The sequence below is a fragment of the Alexandromys fortis genome, unplaced genomic scaffold, assembly GCF_014885135.2.
Source record: "Alexandromys fortis isolate MF-2015 unplaced genomic scaffold, M_Fortis_MF-2015_v1.1 scaffold_6, whole genome shotgun sequence".
Lineage (NCBI taxonomy): Eukaryota > Metazoa > Chordata > Mammalia > Rodentia > Cricetidae > Alexandromys > Alexandromys fortis.
Window position 1 is genome coordinate 9023451 of NW_026067902.1, and position 27990 is coordinate 9051440.

The 27990-nt window shown below is 47.1% G+C and overlaps 2 protein-coding genes across 8 annotated transcripts; one reads left to right on the plus strand and one right to left on the minus strand.

Annotated features, from left to right (window-relative positions):
- Positions 1-3460: 3460 nt before the first annotated feature.
- Positions 3461-21976, minus strand: Vps16 (VPS16 core subunit of CORVET and HOPS complexes). Of its 5 annotated transcripts, XM_050133868.1 has the most exons (24): positions 21844-21976; positions 9568-9656; positions 9260-9357; positions 9047-9175; positions 8823-8967; positions 8589-8704; positions 8368-8490; positions 8206-8261; positions 7790-7879; positions 7606-7700; positions 7408-7484; positions 6863-6994; positions 6638-6765; positions 6475-6510; positions 6193-6301; positions 5904-6038; positions 5703-5811; positions 5490-5587; positions 5298-5405; positions 4943-5020; positions 4680-4849; positions 4501-4597; positions 3783-3886; positions 3461-3681 (listed from the first exon to the last, which is right to left on the minus strand). In XM_050133868.1, exons 1-24 carry the CDS (start codon positions 21894-21896, stop codon positions 3537-3539), a joined length of 2520 nt encoding a protein of 839 aa, XP_049989825.1. In that variant the 5' UTR covers positions 21897-21976; the 3' UTR covers positions 3461-3536. The 5 variants fall into 5 exon arrangements, 3 of the variants coding, with proteins under 3 accessions (XP_049989825.1, XP_049989832.1, XP_049989844.1); XM_050133875.1 differs by lacking the exon at positions 21844-21976 and having other exon boundaries at positions 9260-9456; XR_007590339.1 differs by lacking the exon at positions 3461-3681 and having other exon boundaries at positions 4501-4608.
- Positions 21531-27565, plus strand: Pced1a (PC-esterase domain containing 1A). Of its 3 annotated transcripts, none has more exons than XM_050133905.1 (8): positions 21531-21674; positions 22758-22898; positions 23395-23474; positions 23585-23823; positions 23913-24063; positions 24151-24397; positions 26617-26892; positions 27192-27565. In XM_050133905.1, the coding sequence occupies exons 2-8, from the start codon at positions 22775-22777 to the stop codon at positions 27437-27439; spliced, it is 1365 nt and encodes a 454-aa protein (XP_049989862.1). In that variant the 5' UTR covers positions 21531-21674; positions 22758-22774; the 3' UTR covers positions 27440-27565. The 3 variants fall into 3 exon arrangements, with proteins under 3 accessions (XP_049989862.1, XP_049989856.1, XP_049989852.1); XM_050133899.1 differs by having other exon boundaries at positions 21538-21798; XM_050133895.1 differs by lacking the exon at positions 21531-21674 and adding an exon at positions 22310-22458.
- Positions 27566-27990: the final 425 nt, after the last annotated feature.

Below are 27990 nucleotides of genomic sequence, written 5' to 3' on the forward strand. Positions count from 1 at the left end.
TCCTAAAGAAAGTCACTTCCCCCTCCAGCCACTTTTCTGTCTAGAGAATGGGACAAAGTGTTGTCCTCTCAATAATCCCGGGTGTAGACCATGTGCTGGCTGCCACAGGGAGTGAGTTAGAGGAGATGTCGGCTCTCAGGAGCCCCACTCTGGGGTGTAGACGGACACCAGACAAATTCACGAGAATGTTCGCTGAAGTGCTGACATGAAACTGAAGCCAGGAAATATGAGAGTGGAAATAAATGAAGACCAAGTGCTGTTCAGGCCACTGTTCACCTCCTGAGGGTCATTGGCTCAAGTTTTGTAACTAAGAGCATACAGGCTTTCTGTCCTAACACACTATAGCCACCATCAGACAATCTAGAAGTGTTTCTGTTCTTGGTCCCAAGAATGAATACTTGTCCAGTCCATTAGATAAGACTTGATCCCATCCAAGACCACAGACACGGGTCTGCTTGTACAATTCTCAAGATAGAAGACAATTTATACTAATTTCAGTTTAGCAAATAACTTGGAAAAAAAAGTTCCTACTTTTGGTTTTTACATTGCAGTACTAGGGATAGAGAACTTGGGGAGTCAATGCTTGGCAAGTATTCTACCTTTGAGTTAGCCCCAAGTACCACAATCCTAATTTTAGATAAGAATATTTCTAAGTGTATCCACTTCTGAAAACTCAGTAAATGTGCACTTCAAGATCTACATATTTCCTGAGGTGGGTAAGTAGACACAGTCTCACCCCTAACCAAAGAACTATTTGCAATTGATTCCTGTTGGGAAAGGGAAAATCCGTTCTCTCAAATGGAGTGTCATTGGGTATATCCACCTCACTCCAGGGCTGACCCTATGTCCAGGAGTAGGTGGCCAACACAAAACTGACTCCATGTTTTGTTTTGATGAACTTTTTGGTTTAGTATTTTCTATCTTACTGGTGTTGGTTTTTTTTTTTTTTTTTTTTTTTTTTTTAGTTTGTCTTGATTTTCCTTTTTTGCTTTTGTTGGTTTTAAGGGAGAGAAAAAGAAAGAACATGAAGTTGGATGTGTAGGGAGGTGGGGAGAACCTGGGAGAAGTTGGGAAGGGGAAACATGATCAAAATATAGTGTATGAAAAAGGAAAGGTTATGGCTTAACAGTGATGTTTGTGTGTCAAGATGACAAGGGCTCAGTTGGGCTGGCTGGTATGTGCTGCATTCATGCAAAGTCCTCTGCTTTTAATCTTTAATAACTCTCCCTATGGACAAGTCCAGTGCTTTATACATGTACTTTTTATGAGATTGTAACTGTGTCCATATGCCATTGTTGTAATTTCTCGTATATCTCTATGATTTCAGGTATACTGTTTACTGTTTGCATGTTACTTTGGGAGCGAGGCTTTATCATGTACACTCTAAAAGCACTGGCTAGTTCTTTCCCAGAAAGAACTGCTTTTCATTAAGAGCTCAAATGTCTGCAGCAATCTTCCAAAGGGCATCAGGAGATACGCGAGCAGTAAAGACCTGTGAGGCTGACTGGGGAGAGAATGTGTCCAGAATTAGAGGTCCTTTTCCTTCCCTGGAGGTGTCTGCTTGTTCCAAGAGAAGATTAAGTCAAACTGACTCCTCAAACGGACCACAATCTTCCCAGAACCTTGCACTCCCTATCAAGAGGTGAGACTATTTCCTGTTGCAATAGGTGAGGGAGGTTTGGAAGACTACAGACAGAATGTGGTGGGACAGGCTGGACTTCAATGCTAGATTAAGAAAGGTGACAAATTCCACTGGCTACCCGCAGAGCATACTTGCCCTTGGTTGTTAGGTGCGCCGGGCTGTAGCTGTTCTGGTCCACAGCCAGACATAAAAATGAGCAAGCCTTCAGGTGGTTTCAGTCCCCAGCCACCAAGTCCCCCTCAGCCTTTGAGCTTTCAGGAATATCCAGAGCTAAGAGCATTGCTGTTGAATCCTGCCCACCTTCTTGACCCATATAACAAACTGCTCTCAGAGTAAGTAGTTGTTTCACAATGAAATGTATTTTCTTGAAGGATTTTCACAAAACTGCATTTGCAAATTAGATGGGAATAAAGGAAGTGATACCTTACTAAGCCCAGACTTTCTTGTTTTGTTTTTTTGAGATCGGGTCTTGATATGTAGCTCTAGCTGGCTTGGAACTTGTTAGATAGCCCAGGCTGGTAGCAGTCATCCTACCTCTGCCTCATAAATACAGGGATTTCAGTCTTGCACTACCACAGCCATTATTTATTTACCTATTTATTTATTTGAGCCAGGGTCTTGTATATCTCCTATGCTTGTCTTGAACTCACAGCAATCTCCCTGCCTCAGCTTTCCAAGTACTGGGATATCAGGAATATGCCACCATGCCTAGCCTCTCCTGTACTTTGCAAAGATAGTTAGGACTAGGAGTGTTAAAGGGGGAAATGTCAGAAGCTCTGGTGAGGTCCTTTTCTTAGGCTTTGGTTTCTTCCTGCTAACAAGTGTGTGTGTGGGGGGGGAAGCATCATTACAGTGGTGATGCTGCAGTCCGCTAGAGTACAGTCGGGGCTGCAGACAGCAGGCAGAAAGCTAAAGCTTTGTTGACTGGAGGTTTAGCGCTCACTGAAGTAGGATGGGATTAGGGGTTTCCAGGTCACAGCTCTTGGACAGAACTGAGATGATCTTCCACTCCTGTTTTCTCCAAACTCAGAAACTACCCAAGAACTGCTCATTACGTACTGCCCAATAGCCAAGGCTCTCAAAGGTGTTTCCTCCAATCTTGACAATGGAATGATCATGGGCTTCCTATCTATCCTCCAATCTTTACTACAGGGCAATTTAGAGGACCTGCCTCAGTCTTCCCAGTTCAGAGGGCCTGACTGCGGTTCTAGCCTGGTGTAGTCAAGCTTAGGTTCCAAATCCTTATTGATCTCTATTCAGTTTTATTTACTCACTCACCCATTCATTTAGTGTGTATGTGTGTGTGTGTGTATGTTGGTAAAGGTCAGAGGACGGAAGTATAAACTCAAGTTGCTAGGTTTGCTGGCAAGCGCCTTTAGCTGCTGAGCCATCCTGTCAGCCCAAATTGTTCTTTTATAACGTATTTGTTGTTACCAATCTCGGGTTCTCAATTTTCTTTTCTACAAAGAGAAGGATGTTATACATCTCAGAACTGTCATGAGGAATGAATGAAATAATGACAAAGTATATAGTATGGTTCTTGTGAGAACACACACATGCATGTAATGGTTTCTGGTGTGGGTCTTCCTGGATTGGTGTTTAGATTTTATGCCATCTCTCTCCAGACCTTCCTCCAGGCTATGTATGAGGCTGCTTCTGAGAGAGCAACTATGGTAACTATGTGAATGAACAGGTTTCTCTGATAAGTTCCTATTTCCAGCCTCAATACAATAAAATATGTGGTGTTCTGCTGCATATGTGGCTAAAAGGTTCTGCCTCAAGCATGCTTTTCTTAGGCTAGACAGCATACAACAACTATTCTGAATTATTGTTAAAAATTTATTTACATCTGGACATTCCTGGGTTACAACTAGCCCCCTAAAAGGCAGGCACTTCACTTCTTCTGGACTTGTGCTCTGGCCCGCTGAATCTTGTCAGCTGTGGCCCCATCTGCAGCTCCGGTGCAGTGGGACAAAACCAGGCTCAGCTCTGTTTCATTCCGGTGCTCAATGGCCACATCTGCAGCCTGAGCCACGTCCCTGTGGTTTGACAGAAGGGAGGTGTGTTGGGGTGTTCAGGGCACAGCCCACTCTTACAGCCCACTCCAGCTAGCGCACACAGAAGCCTCCATGTGACTTACCCAACAAGGAGCAGAGCCTTGACCTTCTGCTCAGGGCCCACACGGGACGCATACTTCTTGGCCTCATACTTGTTATGCTGTTTCATGCAGATCTCTACAAAGGGCTTCACGAGACAGAGAAGACAAAAACTAGGCCCCTTTCCTCTCTCTCTTAGGAGCAGAATCCCAGAGGACACACTGTACAGATATTTTATATACAGCCAGTGTACCTAGTCCCCTTCCAACCTGTGCAAAATATGGCGCTCACCATTTTTGTAACAGAAACAACTAAACCAAAGGTCTATTAGAAACATGAGAAGAATCATCTTCATGCTTCTGTTCTACCGCCACCACTCCCACCACCAAGGTAGGTGTTTCTGCCCTCTGGCTTCTCAGGTCTTATATTTTCTCTCAGTCTGCCACTATGAAATTTGCCCTCCAGATGTCTGAAGCATCTCCTCAATGTCTTCTACTGCCTCAAAGATAGCCCTCCCAGCCCCTTCCACCCTCAGGCACAAGTGCCCCCTGTAGTCTTTACTGGATAAAGCACCTCTGTCCACCATGAGGTAGGAGGCAGGCTTGGCCTGTCTTCCAGAGTTCCCCACACAGTATGTGTCTGCCCACATTCACATGGCACAGAACACAGGACAGTGGAATGGGTGAACAAATGGCCACCATTCCCATTTTTCTTGCTTGGCCTTCTCCCAGGACTACTCTCAGGGGGATCCCTGCACCTCACCAGGTAGCCAATCGGTGATTTCTTGCTCTTGGAAAACTTCTCCAGCTCCTCCCAATCTTCCAGATCTGCCAGGGCAGCCAGCTTTAGCCACCAGAGCCTGCAGGAAAGCTGGACTCAACATAGGTATGCAGGAAAGGCAAGTGGGCCTGGAACTACATGCATCTAGGATCCTTACCTACCTCTTGTCAGGGATTCGAAAATCACGAGCCAGCTGCTCTGCACGCTTGTTGTGGCCTCCACGGATAAGAGTGGCAACTGTGTCATGCAGAGACAAGTCTAGGAAATGGCCCCCCAGCTCATCTTCTAGACGCCGCTGTAGTCGGAGGAGCCTCATTTGATCCTCTGTGGCCTGGAGACCAGAATGAGGCAGGTTGGAGATGAAGGCCAAGGAAGAAAGGCCAAGAGGGCAGGATAGGGAGCTCTCAGAAAAGGGGGGTCAAACCTTGGCTGCAAATTCATTCTTGGCTTTGTAGAAGGCATCAACTGCTGTCTGCAGAGCTGCTACTCGCCCCTCAATTCTCTACACAGACAAAGGTATGCAGAGGACAACACATTAGCATTGCCTCTCTCTACCCTTGTGCCCAGAGTCAGCCTTACCCACTAGGGGCATTCCTCTGGAGGCCTAGAGAAGATAGCTAGCTCCTTTGAAATTAGTGTCATATCCTTGCCTCTTGGTCTCAGATCCCCTCAACAGTTAAGACCAGAGAGGGTGTAACCAAATGCAGAGAGCTAGGCTTTGGCAAAAGAACCAAACAGCAACTACTCCAAAGACCTCACCCTCCCTTTGCACCACAGACCTCTTCAGCAGCATAGCTGGCTCGGATGTGGAAGCTGCCCAACTCCTGGTGATTGTCGTCTTGATTGTAAAGGTCCTTCAGAGTGTCTAGCTCCTGATGCTTACAGAACTGGGCCATAGGCAGATTAGTCAGCAAAGACAACTCACGGGCTCAGAAGGCTCCAACCGTGTCCCCCCCTTCACCCACACCTACCTGTCGATACAAACTCAGGGCCATGGGCTGGTTCCGGAGAGTCATGAAAAAGTCTCCTCGATTTAGCTCATTCTTTAGGTGTAGCAACACTGTAAACACTGTGAGATGATAAAGTAGGTCGGGGGTGGGGCCTCCAGTCCAGCTCTGCACGTCACAGGGCTCACTCACCTTATCATCCTACTGCTACCTGGCCCTCACCCACACCCTGCTCACCCAGGTCAGTGTCCCCACTCTCAATGGCCTTGCTCAGTGCTAGTTTGCTCCTCTTCATCTTTAGGAGAAGAGGTACCTGCTCCCCTGATCGTGGCTCATACTCAAGTAGCTGCAAGGTAGGGTAGAAGACAAAGAGAGGCACCTGCATAAGGGCCTGAAACCCCCACACTGGGGTGTCTGGGGAAGGTAACATAATCACACCTTGATGGCTAGTTCAGTGCGGCCACAGCCATAGGCTCGTGCAGCAATGTCAGAATATGAAACACCAGGCGTGTCACCCAGCTTCTGATTAATTGCCCGTGCTACATCCTCATCTGAGACATCTTTCTGCTGCACCTGTGAGTATACATGTGGGTGTCATACAAGTCTGGATGTCACCCCTCACCTGCCCAATCCCACAGGACTTCCATCAGAACCCACCCTTTACTCCCATGCACTGTATTTTCTATGTTGTCAGGGCCTAAGGTTACCTCACATCCCATATCCTTGCCTTGTAGCAGGCCCAGTGGGCTAGGATCCTGCTGACACCCTGTACTTCAGGAAGGCGCAGGTACTCGCATATCTGAATAGCTAGGGGGTAAAGCCTCCGCAATACAAGCCTGGCAGACAAGGGAGTAAGGGACACAAGGTTTGAGGCAAAGTGAGGTAAAATGACCTCAGACTTTCTTATCCTCCTAGTCCTAAAAGGCATGTGAGGAGTAGTGCCCACAGGGTCCCACTACTATAATACCACCCACCCTTGCCCTCCTACTGCACCCATAAGCTTCTGTACCTGTCCAACAGCACCTGGATGGTGAGCTGCTTATATCTGTATTTTCCTTGGTTAAGGATCCAGTTGACATAGTCCCGTTTGCCAGGGATCTGCAGACCACTTCTCCTGCCCCTTTCCCTACCATGCCCAGCTGTAAACACCCTCACAGTATGTATGAGGATACTGGCTATAGGTCAGAGGGATCCCAATGTGGTAGTCCCTAATAGCATTGAGCACTCGCAGGTCCTGACACATGCGCACAAAACTGTCAGGTGGAAATCTGTCAAGGAAACACTTTCCAAAGGAAGCTGCCTGAAAAGATCCAAAGAGCAATGGAGAAGAACTTCCCTTGCTGCCTAACCCACCCCATTCCCAGCACACCCTCCCCCAAAACTCCCTTCAGGCCAACCCTGAGCAGACTCTTTTGCATGTCTGGCTGGTGCTCATGTCCTGCAGCTTCAATGCACTGCTGCACAGCCTGGATGAGTTGCCCCAGCTCCTGGATCTCCCGTAGGTACTCATCTGCTTTCTGGCTCTCTTTCTGTGGGAGGAGGCCCAAAGATGGAGCATCACATAGAATACCTCACTGTGGCTCCTAGCCTCTTGGGACTATGTAGTTTAAATGGAAATGATTTGGAAAGGCCGAACAGACCCTATCTACTCAAGCTACTGGAGGAGCCCATGACTGCTTATTGTGTGGGGATGGGGTGGGGGTGCTTGATACTTCCTAATAGTAGCACCAACTTGAGCCTGGGCACAGTAGGGATGCCTTGCCCTTCCCAGTCTGTTAAATGCGCTAGCCATTGTCAGCTCAAGTCAGTATCTTACCTAAACCCCTCCCCTGCCAGGTGGCCCCTAGCATATCATGGGTGCTCAGGCAGGGGCGGAGGCTGGTCTAGTGAGAAAGAGGACCGGAGAGAACATCCTGGGGTCTTAGAAGTCGGGCAGACTTACCTCATATTCCTTCTGGGCCTCCAACAGTAGTGCTCCAGGGGCCATTGAGGCAATTTTGAAGATCTCTTCGCTGGCCACTAGGGGAGGAATTTTTGAGTAGTGATGAAGCATGAAAATTCTTAGTCTTGCCCCTAATACCCAGATCCTATTTTGGGCCATTGTCTGTGGTCAGGAACACTACTCTTGTGGGAGCCTCACCTGGGACTTCATGTAGGAATTCATGGGTGCTGCGGGAGAAGATGCGGACCCCATCAAGCTCCGGCACTAAGTAAGAGTCCTCATCTAGCACAAACCTGAGTTTAGTCAAGGCGGCTACTCAAAGACAGGGCAACTCCCCTTTCCCTCCCTCTTCCAGCCCACACAGGAAGCGTTCCAAGGATACTGAATGCTTTCAGGTGCATTGCCCACCACCATTAGCCGTCTCTCCCAGGCCACCACAACAGCTCTTTCCTTGCTTCGAGGACGGCTACACCTATAGACAACATCATATACACATGCGGGACATTCAGGACATCAGAGCCATGTCTTCTACATCATTGCTTACACCCCTTTTCCTTGGAGGGCCCTGAACATGCTGTGTCCCTTAGCCCATTTCTCTGGCTACATAATGGCCCATCTGTTTCCCCTGTCACTTCTGCACTACCAGTCAAGTGGCCCACAGAGGACCACGGTTTCCTTTAAGGGTTGGCAGAGAAGAGAATGCCAAAGCTCCACTTAGAGTCTGAACAGAAGGCAGGATGACTCAAGTTATCCCAGGAAACAATGTCCTAAGCCCAGCCTTAAAGGATGCCTCCTCACCAGACCATCTGCTTTGGGGGTGCCCGGATGTTGCAGTTGAACTCGCACAGCTTCTCCTGAAATGGCACAGCTTGTCATGACCCTGTCCCAGCAGTCATCCTGCTGTTCAAAAGCCATGACCCTGTCCACAATAGCTCTTCCCTTGTTGCTCCAGAACCACACCTTGAGTGACGCTGTCCCCATCCAGATGTAGCCCGTGTCTGTGAAGAGTGCCAGGTAACGATATGTGAAGGATACAGCCATCTGTAGGAAGCTGCTCACTCCTGGGGCTAGGCCAGCAGGTGTCTGGAGCAGGGGCAGGAAGGAAACCAGATAAACTAACTTCCCAGTGCCTTCCCACTGCTTGGCCAGCTCTTCCATTTCATTCCCACTTAGGTTCTCACCACTGTGGAGCAGGTGGCATGATCCAGGAGGTAAAGATCAGGCCCTACAGCCAGAAGAATGTGTGCCACTCGGTCGTGGCACAGTGTGGTCCAACATGAGGGTGCACTTTGTAGACCTGTGGCAGACAAGAGGATACTCTGGAATGACCAGAGTCCACAGTGTCTGTCTCTGCTGGTCCTAGTCTAGAGGCACATCTGTGGTACTGAAGAGCTCTCGTAAGTATTAAGGCTTACTTGGCACCTCTGGCATCCGACGGAGTTTGAGGTCACCCACATTGGCACTCAGGGTAAAGCGATAGGCCCCTGTGAGGATGGCCACCCCAGAACCAAACTCAGTATGAAAGATCCGGGCATCCAGGACTCGGTTCTGAAGCACCTCCTAGCAAAAGGGACCATGGGTTAAGAAATCTGCAGGTGATGAGGTCCACCTTCCCTCCTCAGGCTCCTGTGGCTCCTACATTGCCCATGCTGAAGTGCCTCCGGAAGTCTCCATGAAGCCCGTAAACTAACACTGCGCCATCTTCTTGTACACAGAGCAGCTCCTCCTCCGCTGACCAGCCGAGGGCCACCACAGGCCCGCTCTTCCACTGCAGAGGAAAGAGGTTCCTATGGCTTTCCTTGGAGTCAGCCTGCCCTGCCCATCACACTGTAGGGACAGGTCCTGTGCTTACCAGCAGGGTGGCCAGTGACATGCCAGAGGCAGAGTAGATCTCCAGTACTGGCCGCACGCTGGCAGCTTTCTCTTTTCTCCAACAGTTCCGTAGCAGAGCTGCATTTTGAGAAGGGACTTCTGCCTTAGATCCTCAGGGCCCAGGTGAGGTAAGCCTCTTGGATTAGTTCCTCACGCCCAGCCCATGGGAAATCAAGCCTCATGAGGACCCAAATTAAAAGCATTTTAGCAAGGTGAACTGGCAGAGAACAACCTGAACCATACCCCGGGATCCCACAATACAATAGTAGTAGCAGAGGGGCAACATACCAATGGGACCTCCATAGGGAGCAGCAGCCACCAAGCAATCTTTGAGTTCCTCCTTCAGGTCCCAGTCCATGCTGTACAGTTCATATTTCCTGTGCACAGAGATAAACAGAGATTAGCTTCCTCTTGATTCTATATCTAGACAGAATAAGCCCCAGAGGAATGCCTAAAGCTGCCATTTGTCCTTTGCAGGTAGTGAAGGAGAGTCCTCTTATACACGCACATACAGACATACATACATGCACGCACGCACACACGCACGTACGCACGCAGGAGGCAGAGAGGGGAATGATGAGACTAGAGACTGACCATATTACAGAGGCCTGTGAATTACAGGTGAGGTAGCGCAGGGTATTGACAAGGAAGGATGTGACTTTTGAGGCAAATATACAATATTGGTAGGAACAACTGAGATGCACAGGACACGTACAAGACACTGAAAAGATGCTAAGGTAAGGTGCTGGCTCTGGCTGGAAACAGTAGGAAAGTGAGACCTTCAGAGGAGACCTCTTCTATTTCCGGTTCCAGTGATTAATGATATTGTGCTCTTTATGTTTAGGGGTCAAACTAGAATTAGAGATGAAGCCAGTTGTAGAAGTACTGAGTTGACAGTGCCTGAAAGATACCCAAAATGAGCTCTTCAATGAGATAGAGCTAGAGAGGGTCTGGCTGATGGTGTTCTGTGAATCTTGGCTTATGGGAAATGATGAAATCACAGGCAGGACAGGAAGACTGCAACCCTACGCATGTGTATGCATGCATGCTGAATGATAAGGAGTTGAGGCTTGAAACATGCTATCACTGGACGGATATCACTCCGGCCTCTGTTTCTGCCCCTCTTCCCCTTTACCCTCTGCACCCTGCCCCTTTGCCCTTTGACCCCTGCCTGCCCCCTCTTCCCCTTTACCCTCTGCACCCTGCCCCTCTAGCCCTCTGCCCTCTGTCCCCTGCCTCTGCTTCTGCCAAATTCTGGGATTGAGGACATGAGCCACTATGCCTGGCACAACTAGAATCTTTTAAAAGTTAAAATTTATAAATCAGGATACACAGACCTTGTCTTTAATAAAATAAATTAATATTAAAAAATAAAATATTCTAGTTTAATAGCAATAAAACTTTTAAGATATTTAAGAATAAGCTTCATGAAAAATGCAATAAAACCATACCAAATTTTCCTCAAAGATAATAGAAGACATGAATAAATTTTGTAAGATGACCCACAAATGCACAACTAATATTTCTTTACAGAAATGTATACATTGACTCTAAAGTTCATGGTTGGAAAAGGGACTCTTTGAAACAAAATAGTGGAAGCTATTTAAGAGCATTCAAAAATATAATACACGGGGCTGGAGAGATGGCCCAGAGGTTGGGAGCATTGCCTGCTCTACCAAAGGTCCTGAGTTCAATTCCCAGCAACCACATGGTGGCTCACAACCATCTGTAATGGGGTCTGGTGCCCTCTTCTGGCCTGCAGGCATAGACACAGACAGATTATTGCATACATAAAAAATAAATAAATAAAAAACAATAAAAAACACAAAAATATAATACACACATGTAATCCATGTATATCATGTATATCAGATATAAAACATACTATATAAACTAATTAAAACTGCTGTTTGGGGATAGAAATAAGAAAATAGATGAAGGGCTGGAGGGTTGGTCACAGTTAAAAAGCTCATACTACTCATACAGAGAACCCGAGCTCCTTCACTACCCCGTCACTCTAGCTCCAGGGGACCTAATTCCCTCATCTGCATTGAGGGCACCTGTACTCACAATGCATGTACCCCCTACACATACTTTAGAAATAATAAAAATAATTATCAAAAAAAGAGTCAAGCACAGTAGTGCACACCTTTAATCCCAGTACCTGAGAGAGTGAGGAAGGCAGATCTCTAAAAGTTCAAGGCCAGACTGGTTATATAGTAAGACCCTATCTCAAAAACGAAAACCTAAAACAAAACCAAAAACACATCAATGAAAGAAAACAGCGTCCAGAAAAGATCCAGAAATTGAGCATGATAAAGATGGTGCTTCATACTGGTCCAAAACATCCTGGAGGTTGGCAGTACAGACAAATACCACCATGCCCGGTTTATGTGGTGCTGAGGACTGAGACCAAGACTTCAAGTATGCCAGGCAAGCACTCTAAAAACTGGGCTACATCCCCTAGCCTGGTCCAGCTGTCCTTTTTAAAAGAAACATTTTTGAGTGAGTGAGTGAGTGAGAGAGAGAGAGAGAGAGAGAGAGAGAGAGAGAGAGATTATACCCACATGAGATGGCTCAGTGGTTAAAAGCACAGGCCATTCTTTTTTTTTGTTTTGTTTTTTGTTGTTTTTTCGAGACAGGGTTTCTCTGTGGCTTTGGAGCCTGTCCTGGAACTAGCTCTGTAGACCAGGTTGGTCTCAAACTCACAGAGATCCGCCTGCCTCTGCTGGGATTAAAGGCGTGCGCCACCATCGCCCGGGGCACAGGCCATTCTTGCAGAGGACCTGGGTTCTGTTCCCAGCATCCACATGGTGGTTCACACCTGTCTGTAACTCCATTTCTAGGGGATCCAACACCTTCTTCTGGCCTCCATGGGCACTAGGCATGCACACGGTACACAGACATACATGTAGGCAAAACATCCATACACATAAAATAAAAACAAATAAATCTTTTAAAACAAAGAATTAGAACATCAGAGTTTTGGAATTTTTGTTTTTAGACAGGGTCTTACCCTGTAGCCCAGACTGGCCTCAAACTCAAGTTGATCTTCCTGCTTCTATCTCCTTCATGCTGAGACACATAGTGGCTTGAAAATTTTAAATTTTACAATACATATACATTTGATGTTTCATTACTAAATTCACTGAATGAAAATATGGGGAAAATATTTTTCATTCAGACCTAGTGTGCCAGTTACAAACCGACGGCCATTCAGTTCAAAATGTTCACGGTTTACAATGACCTTTAATCCTTCAAGCCTTCTTTCAGTAAGCCCAATGTGACTTTCTCAGTAGAGGGCGCTAGAAGAACACTAGACCAACACACAGAACAAGAATTTGAATGCTTTCTTGTTGCTGCCTGTGGCCATTGGGTATAAAGATACCTGGTGGTGGCGCTCAACTCCACTAATGTGAATACATCTGGAAAATGCTGCCTAGGCCCTGATTACTTTCTCAGGGCTCTCTGCAGACACTACACTCCAAGCTTTCTGTTCATATCGGCCATCCACTTGTCTGTACACCTTCATATCTGGCTATATACATATTTTGTATACTAGTATGTTTCTAGCCTTTATATGCTGTACATCCAGACTTTGGGTGTGACTTGCCTTAAGGATACTGTATTCCAGGCCTCCCAACTGTCCCTTTCTCTCCATTCTTGTATGTTCACACCTTGCTTAGACTGGTAACTAACTAATCATGACCTGAGCAGAAAGCTTCTTTGACAGGTCTACGATAATCTCTTGTAGCTATACAGTTGCTATTACTGAAAATCAACACAATTTTAATCACAACAGCTGAGTTTACCAACATACCATATTTTATGTGGAAGTTAGGGTACTGATCAGGAAACAATGGGATTCTGAAACCTAAATAGGGGTATGTAGTTAGGTCCAGATGAAACTGACCATTTTGGAGCCTCTCTTCCTGGTCAAAGTAGCTTGTCTGTCATCTCTGGAACCAGCTACCCTCAACCTGAAAACCCTATTATAATCTCATTCACAGAAGATGTGATGGAAGTTGCCCTGTCCAAGGCTGAGCTGGCTAACACAATGCTGAGTGTTTAAAATATATCCCCACTATGGCACAATTTTCAAGGGTCCAATCTGCACTGGGCTCTGAAGAGGCAGAGATTTGTTCTTATTGGAACAGAGAAACATATGGGTAGATTCACCTTTCTTGCCCATTATGCATTTGTCAGCACTCAGAATCTCTTGACTTATAGACTGCTTTATTCACTATTGCAGAAATCTTCAAGGCACTGCATCTCCTCAATGAGCTCATATTCTAACACAGAGTTAAGAAGTCAGCTCTGAGCCACAGAATCGATTGGTCTTGCCATATATTCTAACCCCCACAGGAAGCAACCAAATGTCAGGCTGTCTGCTGCTATGATAGAGACGTAAGAGAGCTCAGTGGAAGAAAAATTTGCTTCGGCTCACAGAATCTGTAGTGGGCTGAATGAGAATGGCTCCAATAGGCTCATATATTTGAATGTTTGGTCCCTGGTTGGTGGAAATGTTTGGGAAAGGATTAGGAAGTGTGGCCTTGTTGTAGATGTGTCTCTGGGGCCACGGTCTTGCTCTCTTTGCCTCCAACTTGTGGATTATAATGTAAGCTTGTAGCTGCTGCCCCAGCACCATGCCTGCATGCCTGCTGCCATGCCTCCTGTCATGATGGATATGGACTCACCCTCTAAAACTGTAAGCAAGTCCCCAATTATTTTATAAGCTGGCTTGGTCATGGTGTCTCTTCACAGCAATAGAAAAGCAACTAAGGCATTATAAAAAGCTTCAGTACAAGGTCAGACTTCAGCTGTGAGACAAAGCACAACATCATGGTGACAAGAGCATGTGGCAGTGGCTGCTTATGAAAGTCAGGAAGCAGGGAAACAGGAGGGGCTGGGGACAAGATACATCTTTCACTGTATGCCTCCAGATACCCACCTCCTACAACTAGGCCCCACCTCCCACAGTTCTACAATCTTCAAACACTATTTCAATTTTGAATCCCTCAACAGATGAAAGCATTGATTAGGCCAGAGACCCATGATTAACTGCTTCCCCTCAAGCCTAGCTAGCAACCAAGCCTCCAAAACATACACAGTTAATGGGGAATATTTTATATCCAGACCACAGCACCAAGTTAACAGATAATGAAGTAAGCACTAACTGGAAGTCAAACTACCCTTAAGAATGGATTCTGCCTTATCCTTTGGATCAGAAACCACTGCAAGAGGCAGTTTTCTCCACAGAACACATGAGACCTGGATCGAAGGGTAGAAGTACAGTAGCTTCTTGTTCTGGAAACTGCGGTCTGTTGGCTTGCAGAGCTGAGTCTTCTAGGGGCTAATGGGTCTATCAGGAGAGGCGACAATGGATTTACTGAATTGGAAGGTAAGAGTGCCACCTTGAGCTGTTCTGACAACAGGCATAAAAAGGGGGCTTAATTTACTAAAGTGGGCTATTCTTCTTAAAAGGGCAGGAAGGACTATGCCTAAAGTCTGGGGGCTGCTCTGTGGCATCTCTTTGGGTTTTCATGTCCAATAGCAACAGTCAATGAGAAACTTTAAGAACCAAACACAGCAGCATGACTGAAGAAGGAAGGCTTGGTCACTCTACTGGGGAGGAAACAAGGACAAAGGATGTTCTGGCTGGGAGCATAGTTATAGGGGATACGCAGGAGCAGCTGAAAGCTGCAGGTAGCAACTGTGACCTTTTATGACTGATAATAGATACAAGACTGGTGTCACTTTGCACATTTTCTCTATACTAGTTATAGATATGTATGTATGTACACACTAGCCTTTATCTTCTTCCCGTTCTCATTGTACTTTTTATGCAGGATACGGTATACATAAGACAAGGGACAGGTGCATGATTATACAGGGTAGTCAGGTGAAACCTAGGCCTTTCCATGCAATGACCTTCAGTTCTCGGGAATGCACAAGGTGAAATACAGGAGAAAGTGCAAGGACACTGATTTTCAGGATTTCTGAAGTATCTGAATCATTCACAATTGTTTCATCATGTAATCTTTCACACACTGAGCCTTTATGGAGAATATAAGATGACTCCACGAGACAAGACACAGGAGTCCAGATAAAACTGGGAACATTGCTCTGTAGTACCACTAACCTGCCCACTGTGGAACCTTAGCACTCTGCAGCCTCGGCACAGATCCAAGGAGATGGTTCTATATAGTCAGGTATGACAGAGGACAAAAGAGTAAGGTTGTTAGAGAAAAAACAAGAACAAAAATGAACTGTGTGACCATAGCTGTCCTCCTAGATACAGGGGAAAAAAATGTCTGTAGCAGATTCTACATGCTTGAGAGGGTTTCAAAGCTGTCTGAATTCAATACTGTAGAGGTAGAGCAGTTCTGGACAGGCATTGGAGGGGTGAGAGAGGCAGGGAAGGGCTAAGGGGGGGGGGTGTAATCACTTGAATACAAATTGTCACTAGGCTGGGTGGTGGTGGCACCCGCCTTTAATCCCAGCAGAGGCTGGCGAATCTCTGTGAGTTCGAGGCCAGCCTGGTCTACAAAGAGCTAGTTCCAGGACAGAAACCAAAAGCTACGGAGAAACCCTGTCTCGAAAAATCCAAAATAAATAAATAAATAAATTGTCGGAACTGTGAAGCCAAGTGCTCACTTATGCTGCCCCCAAAGCAGCAAGAGCTGGGAAGTACAGGAAGCCATTGGGCCAAAGCTTGCAGTCATTGAATGCGGTCCAGGGGTTTGGCAGCTACAAAGACCAGGAGGGAAGGAAGAAGTGACTGGCATAAAGGAACTAACTATGCAGGAGGAAGGCAGGGGAGAGGAAAGCAACAATGGACAGATCACCTCCCAAAGCCTTCAAGGCAGACAGTGTTCTTGGGGACAACACATGCCTCCTGGATGGCATGGGGAACAGATGTGCAGAGTGGAGGGGCAGCCTCTCAGGAAAGCCTAGGGTAAAGCTTTCATGAGGACAGGCCATCCCTCAATGTAGAAGGCTAGTTATATCCTTCTTTCATTCTCACATCCCAGAAATGGAAAACTCTTGCGCAGTAATACACGGATCCTAGATTCTAATCTGGGAACCATGAAACCTAGTACTTCTCATAGCCTCCATTCCAGCCCCTGCAGTAATTGGTAAAGACCCTCTGGTTATGCAGGCAAACTTCTGGGGAAGCACTGTCCACCATGGTGTGAAAAGAGCCCTGTGTGTAACAGGCTGGAGACGCTCTGGAAAGGAATATATCAGGTCTAACATTAGGGAGCAATCCTAAAGGGGGCCACTATCATTTTCAAAATCCTGTGTCTCCAATTGACTCAAAACTAAATGCTACTCAAGGGTATGGCAGCTGGTTTGTAAAATGGCGTAACTGCTGCTGTGGAAAACAGTATGGCAGCTCTAAAAATGTAAACAGAACTCCCAGACAATCCAGTAATTCTATTTCTGGATATACACCCAGAAGAAGTGAAACAGAAACAGAGTCTGAAAGAGGGTTTTTGTTCATTCATTTCTTGCATTTCCTCCCACAAACTAAGCATGTACTCAACTAACCCTTTTAAAGACACACACACACACACACACACACACACAGACACACGTGTTTACGGGAGCAGCGTTCTCCAGAGATAAGGCATGACAGCAACACTGCTTTGTCTAATGGTCTCCTGGTATTAGAATCTAGAATCCAGGGTCCATTTACTGCTCCTGACAAGATTTCAAAAATGTAGCTAGCCTTTTATATTGAGTACATTGCCTGTCCTCATGACATCTGCACCACCTGCAGGCTTTTCTGAGCCGCTGTCCTCCATTCTGCCCATTTGTACCCATGTCACTTACTGACAGAACAGATAAGAAAAATGCAGTACGTACATACAACAAAATCTTTCAGCCTTAAAGAATAAGAAATTATGATATATGCTATAACATTAACCTTGGGGATATTATAATATTAAGTTAAATAATCCAGTCACGAAAAGACAAATGATAGATGTCACTTGCATGAATAACCTAGAATAGTCAAATACAGAGAAAGGGGAGTATTTGTATAATGAGGAATTTCAATTTAATAGGTACAGAATTTCAGTTTTGTTAGATGGAGAAAATTTAAACTGGCTGTACACCACAGTAAATATATTCCACACTATTGGACAGTAATTAAAAATTGGTTCAGATAAAGGGCTGGGAAAGTAGCTCAGACGGTAGAACACTTGTCTAGCATGTATGAATCCCTGGGTTCAATGCCCAGTACTGGATAATCTAGGTACAACAGCACATGCCTATATCCCTAACATTTGGTAGATGGAGGCAGGTCATCCTGTGCTATATGAGAGCCTATCTCAGAAACAAACAAACAAAAAAACCAAACAAACAAACAAAACACAAAAAAGGTTGGGAAGCCAGCTCAGCAGTTAAGAGCACTGGCTGCTTTTGCAGAGAATATCCAGGTTCAATTCCCAGCACCCACATGTTACCACATGTCTGGGGCTAGAGAGATTGCTCAGTGGTTAAGAGCACTGGTTGCTCTTCAGGGGTCCTGAGTTCAATTCCCAGCAACCACAATCTACAATGGGATCTGATGCCCTCCCTCTTCTGGCCTGTAGGCATAAGTGCAAATAAAGCACTCATACATAAAACAAATAAATCTAAAAATAATAGTAAATAATCTCCTCCCTTTTAAAAAATAACAGGACTACCCAGTGTCTAGAGAGAAAGAAAAACAAAGAAAAGAAAAACTACAAGAATAAATATTTCCGGGGATATAAAATGTATTGTCATTCTTCTTCCTTTTACAAATGAACTATTTCTAAAGTGCCTGAAACTCAATGTGTTCAAATCCAAGTTCATGGGACTGGGGACACAGCTAATTCATTCACTACTGTGCTTGCTGCAAAAGTGTGAGACCTTGAGTTTGATTCCCAGCACCACATAAGATACCAGGCGTGGGGTGCTGGGAAGGTGGAGATGGGCGGATCCCTGCCCAAGGTCCAGTGAGAGACCTTATCTTTAAAAGCAGAGTAAAGCTGAGCTGTGGTGGCGCACGCCTTTAATCCCTTTAATCAGAAGGCAGAGGCAGGCAGATCTCTGTGATGGATCACTGTGAGTTTGAGGCCAGCCTGGTCTACAGAGTGAGTTCCAGGACAGGCTCCAAAGCTACAAAGAAACCTTGTCTCAAAAAAAAAAAAAAAACCAAACAATAAAAGCAGAGTAAATGGCTCCTGAGGGGCAACACCAACCCTCCACCTTCTCTTAAGAGCATGTGAGCCTACATATACCACAAACATGAGCATAAACCACCACACACCAGTCCATCCTCTTCTCGGCCAAATTCACTTCTCCTTTTTCATCATCTTAAGCTGAGAACCCAAGTTACTTGCTCCCTCTCACCCCCAAGTTCAGTATTCCCCGTAATAACTAGGATCAAAGGTTGAGTCCTTATCTTCCGTGTCACGTGCTGGCTGTAAGACCCATGAATGTCAAAGGCAGACTCTATAGTCTATCTTACCCATCGACACATAATGAGTCTGGCAAAGATGGGGTCAAATTAATGAATGGAATCAGCTTAAGTTGCAGTTTTAGGATTAAAGTGGCTAAATTTCTAGAACCTGGTAAGAGATAGCCATCACTTCTCTCCTTATCTTTCCAAGTCCAGCAAGTTCTTGAGAAAACAAATCCAATGCAAAGACCCCTGCCCTTCAGATGGGACTCAGCAAAAGGGCTCCACTTGTTCACCATTCATTCACTCACCAGAATCACAGATTAGGTCCGGATGAGAATGTGAACTAAACCAAGCACCTGTTCTAAAACATTTCACACTGGTGAATAAACTAGAAATGCTTTTGCATTCTGTTTTAAAAAAAAAGTCTGGGCTGGTTGGGTGGTGGTGCTGCACACCTTTAATCCCAGTACTCAGGAGGCAGAGGCAGGTGGATCTCTGTGAGTTTGAGGCCAGCCTGGTCTACAAGAGCTAGTTCCACCCAGCACTCAGGAGGCAGAGGCAGGCGGATCTCTGTGAGTTCGAGACCAGCCTGGTCTACAAGAGCTAGTGCCAGGACAGGCTCCAAAGCTACAGAGAAACCCTGTCTCGAAAACAAACAAAGGACAAAAACAAAACAAAACAAACAAAAACCAATCTGGGCCAAGAGGGCTCAGCTTTGTAAAGCACTTGCTGCCAGCCTGAAGACCTAAATTCAATCCCCAGATTCCATGTGGTGGAAAGGAGAGAACCAATTCCCCCTACAAGTTGCCCTCTGACCTCCAAACGTTTGTTGTTCTGCATGCGCACAAGCACGCGCACACATACACATACACACACACACAAAATGTAAAATCAAAAATTCTGTTTTGGTACAGAGTCTACAACATCCTGTTGTTCTTGGGGGGAAGGGGGAGCGAGGCTTTTTAAGACAGGGTTTCTACACTGTGTGTAGTGCTGGCTGTCTTGGAACTCAATCTCTCTGTAGATTGGGCTAGCCTCGAACTCAAGAGGTTCAGCTGCCTCTGCTAGGATTAAAGGCACGTGCTACCACTTACTTAGTTACTTAATCTGGACTTCCTGTCCCTCAACTTCCCCATCAGTAAATTAGAGCAAATCATGCTCCCAATTCTATGTGGTGGGATACTTAAGAAAGTATACATAAAATACAAATACCTAGCATAGCGTCCAGTATATAAGAAAGTCTTATTTGTTTGTTTGTTTGTTTTTTTTTTTTTTTGGTTTTCCAAGAAAGGATTTCTCTGTAGCTTTGGTCTACTCACTCTGTAGACCAGGCTAGCCTTAAACTCACACAGACCTGCTGGTCTCTGCCTCCCGAGTGCTAGGATTAGAGGCATGCGCCAACACCACCTGGCAGAAAGTATTACTTATTTGCACTCTAGGACATATATACCATCTCCAGCAAGGCTTAACACTTCTAATTGTTTCTATGAGTACAATGCAGGTAATGGGAAGTTAGCCACTTCTATGACACACTCACATCTTTTGAAACTTTATGTATACATGAAGCTAAGATTTTATACAATAAAAAGGAGGAGCTCTGTTGTAATAAAGGCTTTTTTGCTTCTATGCTAATTTAAAAGTACTTTAAAAATAACAGTTAATATTTTATTTTCAGTTTTTAGATTTTTAAGCATGTGTTTTGGGACGGAGTCTCACCTTGCCCAGGATGGCCTCCAATGTATGAATACAGCCAAAGCTGACTTGGCTATATACATATGTGTGTATATAGTACCATGATTACAGCAGTTAGCCACTTGTTGACTTTCTTTCTAAGGTAAAGTACAAACTGACCAGTTACTAACCCTGATCCTCCTGTCTCCACCTGCCAAGGGCTGGGATAACGGGTGTGACGCCACACTCTGCTCACTGATATTTTCAATGGGTGAAATCATTAACATTTTCTGTTGATTTCAACTAAGTTTTTCATTTTTCATATTGCACTTGTGTCTAGGAGGAATGATGAATAAACAAATGCAACAGATCTCTAAAAATTACTACAAGGCATCGTTTGTCTGGGAAATGCATCACACTCTGAACAACAAAATTTCATTAAGAGTTGGGCTATGAGAATGGTAAACAGCCTCACTAGCAGGAGCAATGTCTTCTACTGAAATACGACACCAATGCAACGGCTTCGTGATCTTCAGGTGCATCAATAAAACATTCTTCACAATTTTGCAACTAGTTGGGCAACTATTAGGTTTTGTTTATTTCTACGTTGCTGTTTTAAAACAGGGTCTTACTATGCTGCCCTGGCTGGCCTGAACTGACTACGCAGGCCAGGCTGGCCTGGATCTCCAGACTGCTGGAATTTGAGGCATGGGACACCACAGGCTGGACAACTATTTGACAACAGGCTACATGGATGTGATGAGGGCCTGCAATTCTGTGCGGTTGGAACATGATTTGAGAACATGATTTGAGAATGGTTAAGATCAAACTGGAAGCCGCTCAGGGAGACAAACAGAAGTTGACCAATTGATGTATGTTCTACAAGTAGTTTGTACCTTGTCTTAGAAAGAAACTCAACGAGACACTAACTACTGTAATCACGTTACTACTTCAGACCCACAGCTCAGGGCTCTCTAACTTCAGTGAGCTGCCAATGCCTAGGGTTCTTCATTAATAGTGCCGGCTAGTCACCCCCTTCTCTCAGCTTTGGTCAGTACTGTCACCCCGCCCGCTGTGGCGATCCCGCCCTCCTCTGAGAGCCCCTGTGGTCTGACTTCAGCAGCAGTTTCCGGAAGGAGACTGGCACTGGCGGTCGCCGCGGGCGGCCTCCCTCAACGTGATCTGAGCATCCTTCCGGAGGCCGACAGACCTCGATATTGGGGTGTATTCTGAGCTTGCCTCTGTTGGAGCAGAGGAAGGACCAGATTGCTGCCCCTAGGCAACCGTGCGTAAAGTGGCAGACGTTCGAGCTAGCAGCCGGAGGGGCGGACGTCAGCACCCGTGGTGAAGGGGGGGAGGGGAGCGCCGCTGGCTCCGCCGGGGGAGGCTCAAACCAGCAAACAAGCACGGTAAGCTAGGCAGTGGGCGAGAAGGTGGGGCGGCGGGCGGCTCACCGGTAAAAGGCAGAGTCCCCGAGTGGGTTCCAATTCGCTGTGTAACAGTCCATCTCTGGTACAGCTGGCAGCTAGAAGCGCCTAGGAAACACCCGCCTGGCGCAAGCTCCAGGCCGCACTTCCGCTTCCGCCCGTCCGGGGTCACGTGGCGAGGCCGCCTTAGCGGCCATCAGCACTGTGGGCAAACCGCACTGAGCTATCGTTCTGTTCTCCGCTCCTACCCGGGCTTCGCGCACGCCCTGGTGGGCCTAGGCCTGATTCCTATCCTTCACGGCGGCCAACCTCGCTGTCTTTCTGACACCTCCGGCGTTGCGGGTCGCGCAGGGAGGGACATGGGTGACCGGAAGTGGGAGCCATGAGCATCTCCTCCTGGAGCTCAGATGCTGGAGGCGTTGGCTGGACCACCGCGACGCCCGCATGGAGAGCAATGGGCGTCGAGCTGCGCACCGACAGCTAACCTGGGCACCTGGGCTCTGCGGGGCAGGGTCTTTGCAGAACCTACCGCCCTCCAGAGGCGCGGGAACATGACTCTAGATCAGGAGCCCGCCGTAGGCAAGGCGCAGGGCGCCCGGGCCTGCCCTACTGGCCGGTGAATCCCTGGAGCCCGGAGACTTGGTAACTGGCGCGAGCGGATGTGTGCGCACGCGCGGGGCCGCTGCTGACACGTGGCTGGGAGCAAGGGAGTCGCTGCTCGCGCGAAGCGCCATAGTGTAGGCCCTTGGTCCAAGCGACTCTCCACCTTCCCTCCGAGTGTGATGAAGGCTGGTGCTATCATGGGATGCGCCATGCGGCCCCACTCTCCTCCCTATTACTCAGAGCAGCCAGGGAGGGGCCAGCGCGCATCTCTCCTCTTGGGACAGACTGACCTACCTTGAGTCCCTGCCCTCCCTCAGCTTAGTGGCCTCTCCCTGCAGCTGGCGTCAGTGGCAGCATGGTCTTCTGTTTGGAAAACAAGATGCCACACCGCCTACTGCGAAGCGCCATGGTCCACTTCCAAGCCTCTGAAGTCCAGCAACTGCTCCACAACAAGTTCGTTGTCATTTTGGGGGACTCCAGTGAGTGACCACTCTAGGAGCATTTCATAGCCCTATATCTGCAGCCTTTTCTTTATGTCTGCACCCCGTATCTTCATTTCTGTCTTCTCCATTTTCTGCTGTTTTAGAACACTAGTATTTTTTTTTCACCTACATACCTTCCACGGGTGCCCTGGCATATCATTTGTGCATTATTTTAGCCCATGCTTGTAACATCTTTATCTCTTGTAGCTCTCCATGATTTTCTTAAAAGGAGCTGTGGGTTATGTTGTGTGTTTCCCTGGTGACAGGGCCGGCTTAATTGTGCCCCTTGGGTCTCTTGGGTCACTGTACATATAGGTTAGAGGAGATGCATCTGACTAGACAGAACCGAGCCGGGATTTTTAAACCTCATCTTTTCTTTTCCTTTAAGTCAGCTCTTGAGCAGCCAAACCCTGGGAAACAAAAGGCTTTCATTTGGAAGGCTCTGAGAGGTACAGAGGCCTGCCTTAACCTTAGGATCCCTATCTCCCTGCAGTTCAGAGAGCTGTGTATAAGGACCTGGTGCTTCTGCTCCAGAAAGACACACTGCTCACAGCCTCCCAGTTAAAAGCCAAGGTGAGAGAAGCTTGGCAACCATGCCAGTGTTGGGTGGGTGCAGACCCTGGCCTGAAAAGGACCACCTGCCTGGCATGGATCTGACCATCGGGGTGGGGGTGGGTGGGTAGGGGGAGCTGAGCTTTGAACAGGATCAGCTGGTGGCTGGGGGCCAGCTGGGCGAGCTCCACAACGGGACACAGTACCGAGAGGTCCGCCAGTTCTGCTCTGTCTCTGGCCACCACCTTGTGCGCTTCTACTTCCTCACCCGAGTTTACTCCGAGTACCTTGAGGACGTCTTGAAGGAACTGTCATACGGACCTGCCCCTGACCTGGTGATCATCAACTCCTGCCTCTGGGATCTCTCCAGGTTCAGGCGAGGGAAAGGGAAATACTGGTTGGAGGAGGAGGTATGGCGACATCCCTGTGCCCTTGCCCACCCTCTGTGTTACCCAACAGATATGGCCGCTGCCCAATGGAGAGCTACAGAGAGAACTTGGAACGAGTGTTTGTACGAATGGATCAGGTTTTGCCAGACTCTTGTCTGCTGGTGTGGAACATGGCAATGCCTTTGGGGGAGCGTGTCACTGGGGGTTTCCTCCTGCCAGAGGTGAGTGAGTGGGACCCTTCTGGACAGGGATAGAGTGGCTGGCTGGTCAATAGGAGACCATTTTAGAGGCTTCACTTTCTCCATTAGCTCCAGCCCCTGGCAGTTTCTCTACGACAGGATGTGGTTGAGGGGAACTTCTACAGTGCTACACTAGCTGGGAACCATTGTTTCGACGTCCTGGATCTCCACTTCCATTTCCGTCATGCCGTGCATCACCGTCATCGAGATGGTGTCCACTGGGACCAGCATGCACACCGCCACCTCTCACACTTACTTCTGAGCCATGTGGCTGATGCCTGGGGTGTGGAGCTACCCAAACACGACCGTCTCCCAGGTAAGATCTGCCACAGAGTGAGTGGGTAGTGATGTCAATAGGACCTTTAGCACAGAAGGCACAGAGAACCAATGCAACAGAGGTACCTGTAGAAAGTAGGTGATCCTTTGAAAAAATGGTGGTGGCTCCTGAGTATTCCTCTCTCACTTCCTGGGAGTGGTTAGATCATAGGAGTCACATGACTGTTCATCTCCTGGTTCTTCAGCTATGTGATTCAGCTGTGCGATTTGAAGGTAAGTGTGCAAGTACTGATTGCAAAAGGCAGGGTCAAGGCCGGGCAGTGGTGGTGCACATCTTTAATCCCAGCACTTTTGAGGCAGAGGCAAGCAGATCTCTATGAATTTGAGGCCAGTCTGGTCTACAAAGTGAGTTCCAGGACAGCCAAGGCTGTTACAAAGAGAAATCCTGTCTCAAAAAGCCAAAAACAAAACAAACAACAACAAAAAAAGCCAGGATCAAAAGACCATACTCAGTGAGATAAAGGAAAGTGAAACTCTTTGTAGGTAGTCTCAGGTAGGAAGCACGAGGACAGATATGGAGGAAGGGTGGTCCAAGTCCAAGTAGTGTTGCAGCGCCAGGAAAGCTCATCAACTGCAGAAGTGAGAGCTCCAGCCAGCCAGCAGCCTGTAGAGCAGAGACAGTGTAACCTGCAGTGTCTTTGCAAGTCAGTCTCTAGGTGATATGGTTAGTGGACAGTAGCTCACAGGCTCCTCTCTACCTCAGGGTCCCAGTCTTCTCTGGTTCCGGCCCAGTGCAGTCTTCCCGACCCTGTTCTAGCCACTGCTGTAGGTGCGGAGAGTCCCACTGCTTCAGCTTGGTTTTGAGACACTGCTCTCATTGCCTCCCTGCTGAGACCTACGGATCTTTTGTTTGCTTGTTAGTCTCTTAGTCCCTGCCGGCCTGCAAAGGAAACATCCTGACTTCTTTCTCCCTTTGCTGCTCCTCTGCATCAGGTCACTTGTTGGTAGTTCATCCCCTCCAGCCCAGTACCAGCACAGATGTGCTGGGCTTCAGTGCCAAGAATACAGTCTTTGCTGAACTGGAAGCATGAGTTATCTTAGATGCTGTTGTTGCAGCAATAGAAGCTGTGGGGGACACAGAAAGGCCAGGAATAGTCTGCCATTAGGGCTTATTAGCTAAGAGCTGGAACTTTAGGAAGGTGGAGATGGATTATGTACTGGTTCCATTTCCTTTGTTTTGCTTAGTGAGAAAATTGGTCCTCAGTAAATAAAGGAATGTTTGAAAAGGTTGAAAGCCTAGTTTGTGGTACTTCACAGCTTCAGATTCCATCTAAGAACTGGAAATAGCTGGAGATGTGGCTCAGGTGGTAGAGTGCTTGAAGTTGGCAACATGCATGAAGCCATGGATTCAGTCTCTAGCACCATTTACAACCAGGCACGGTGGTGCATGCTTGTAACTTTAGCACTTGAGAAATGAATCAGGAGGATCTCTAACTATAAAGTGAGTTTAAGGCCAGCCTGGAAAATATGAGACTTTGTCTCAAGGTGGGGAAAAGGAAGTTAAAATTGTTAAAGACTTGATTTGAAGTGGGAAGATGAGCAAGTGAGTTTGGTTAGGGAAGATCTGTTTGACCTGTGATAGCCACAACTTGGAGTCATCAGCAGCAAAGGGTATGTGCGTGTAAACTAGGAAGCAGGCAGCAGAGCCATGCTCACACTTGGGGTTGGCAGAGAACAGACTGATGGGGAAGCAAAAGTAGTTGAGAACAGAGAAGTGCTTTCAGGACAGGGTGTATTGTTGATGTCATGTAGCTGAACTGTTGGAAAGGAGTGGTTTGTTAAGCTTGTCAGGCAGTTCTATTTAGTAGGAAAAGCATTGAAGGCATAAAGTATTCAAAAGAGGCAATACACAATTGATGAGGGGAAAAACCACGGTAGAAAACTCTCTGCGATGGTTTAGAAGAAATTGAGGACTAGTTGGAAGGGGGAGTTGGATCTATATATTTGACTAATTTATTGATCTATGAGGATGACTTGGGAAGAAGGAAAAACTAAAGATAAAGCCACTGTGCAGGAGTAGGCATGAAGTCAGAACACAGGCAGACATGAGTAGCCAAAAAAAAAAAAAGGAACACGATTTAGTCTTGTCTTGTGAAGAGGAATGAGGAAGACTGGAGTAGAGCTCTGGAAGTGTGGATAGACAGCATTTGTGGCAACCTGGGATCCCCGGCCAACTTAACACAATCATCTTATTCCTAGCCCCATGGATTGAAGACTGGCCAGAGATGGATCATCCATTCCAGGGAAGCCATAAGCAGCCTCTAGACTTCAAGGAGAAGCTGGCCTTGCCCCTGCTCCCACCTTTCCATTTGCCTCCTCCCATGTCTTTTCCTTACCCGCTTCTTCAGCCCTCCCCACCTCCCTTGTTCCCACCGCTGCACCAGGATGCCCCCTTTTCCCAAGGCCAGCCCTTTCCACCCTATGAATTCTTCAAACACAATGCAATGGAGGACTTCTCGATGCCATCTAACTTAGGTAGGTACCTCTGTAGCCTCTGCTCACACCTTCCCCAGCCTCCTGTGCCCATTCCCCAGCCTAGCCACCTGTGTTCACATGAGCTTGGGAGTTGGGCTTAGTCACATTAGTCCCTCAGATTGGAACAGCCCCTGTAAACTCATTAATCTGCTCACAGTTCTTGATCTGGTGGTAAGGGAAGTAGAATCAAAGTAGAATCCCCATCTTCGCAGAAGGGAAACTTACCAGAGAAACTTACCCCAGAGGAGCAGAGCTATCTGGTCAGAAACTTACTCTGATAATGACTGGTTCTTTTGTAGGATGTGGCCCTGGAATGAACTTTGTGCCTGGTCCCCTGCCACCGTCAGTGTCTGGCCCTGTCTCCCATGGTCAACACCGGGGCCCTGTGGTCCACCGGGGCAAGCCACGCTATGTTTCTAACAACCCCTACCATGTACCAAGGATTGGTGGGGCATGTAGGCAGCGACTCAGACACTCAGACAGACTGATCCACACATATAAACAGGACAGACGGGGACATGCCCATTCGGGAACATGGCCTGGGTAGACAAGATCTTAGGTTGGAACTAGAGTTGCCAATGACCCTGAAGGGTCTGCCTGATACCGGTAGCTGCTGGGCCGGGGTGTTCTTGTCCATTGCTGATACCAATAAAAGCATGGAAGGACAGAGTGACATTCCTGTGTGAGGGAGTGGTTCTCCCAAACCGTGGCCTTAAGGGTTGGGGAAGCTGTCTCTTGGGCCTTTGTGCAAACTATTCAAAATATATTTCAATGAATATTATTCTAACACAGTTCTATCTTCACAAAAACATATGCAGTAAATATCCCTTGTTATCAGCAAGTCTTTTTGGGACTGGAAACAATCAAGGATTGAGTTAAACTGTCAGTATTTTAGGTGGAATTTCAGATTTGGCTAATTCTAACTTACCCTCCCCGTTGTGTATAGTCATGTGTATGCTCCCTGGAGGGAGGAGGACACAGTCTTAGCATGCATTCTTGGCACATAGCAGGCATTCAGTAAGTTGTTAGCACCTACTGAGAAGCTCCAAATGCAGGCCAAACACCAGTTAGGATCCCTTTATTTACTTGCTATGGTGT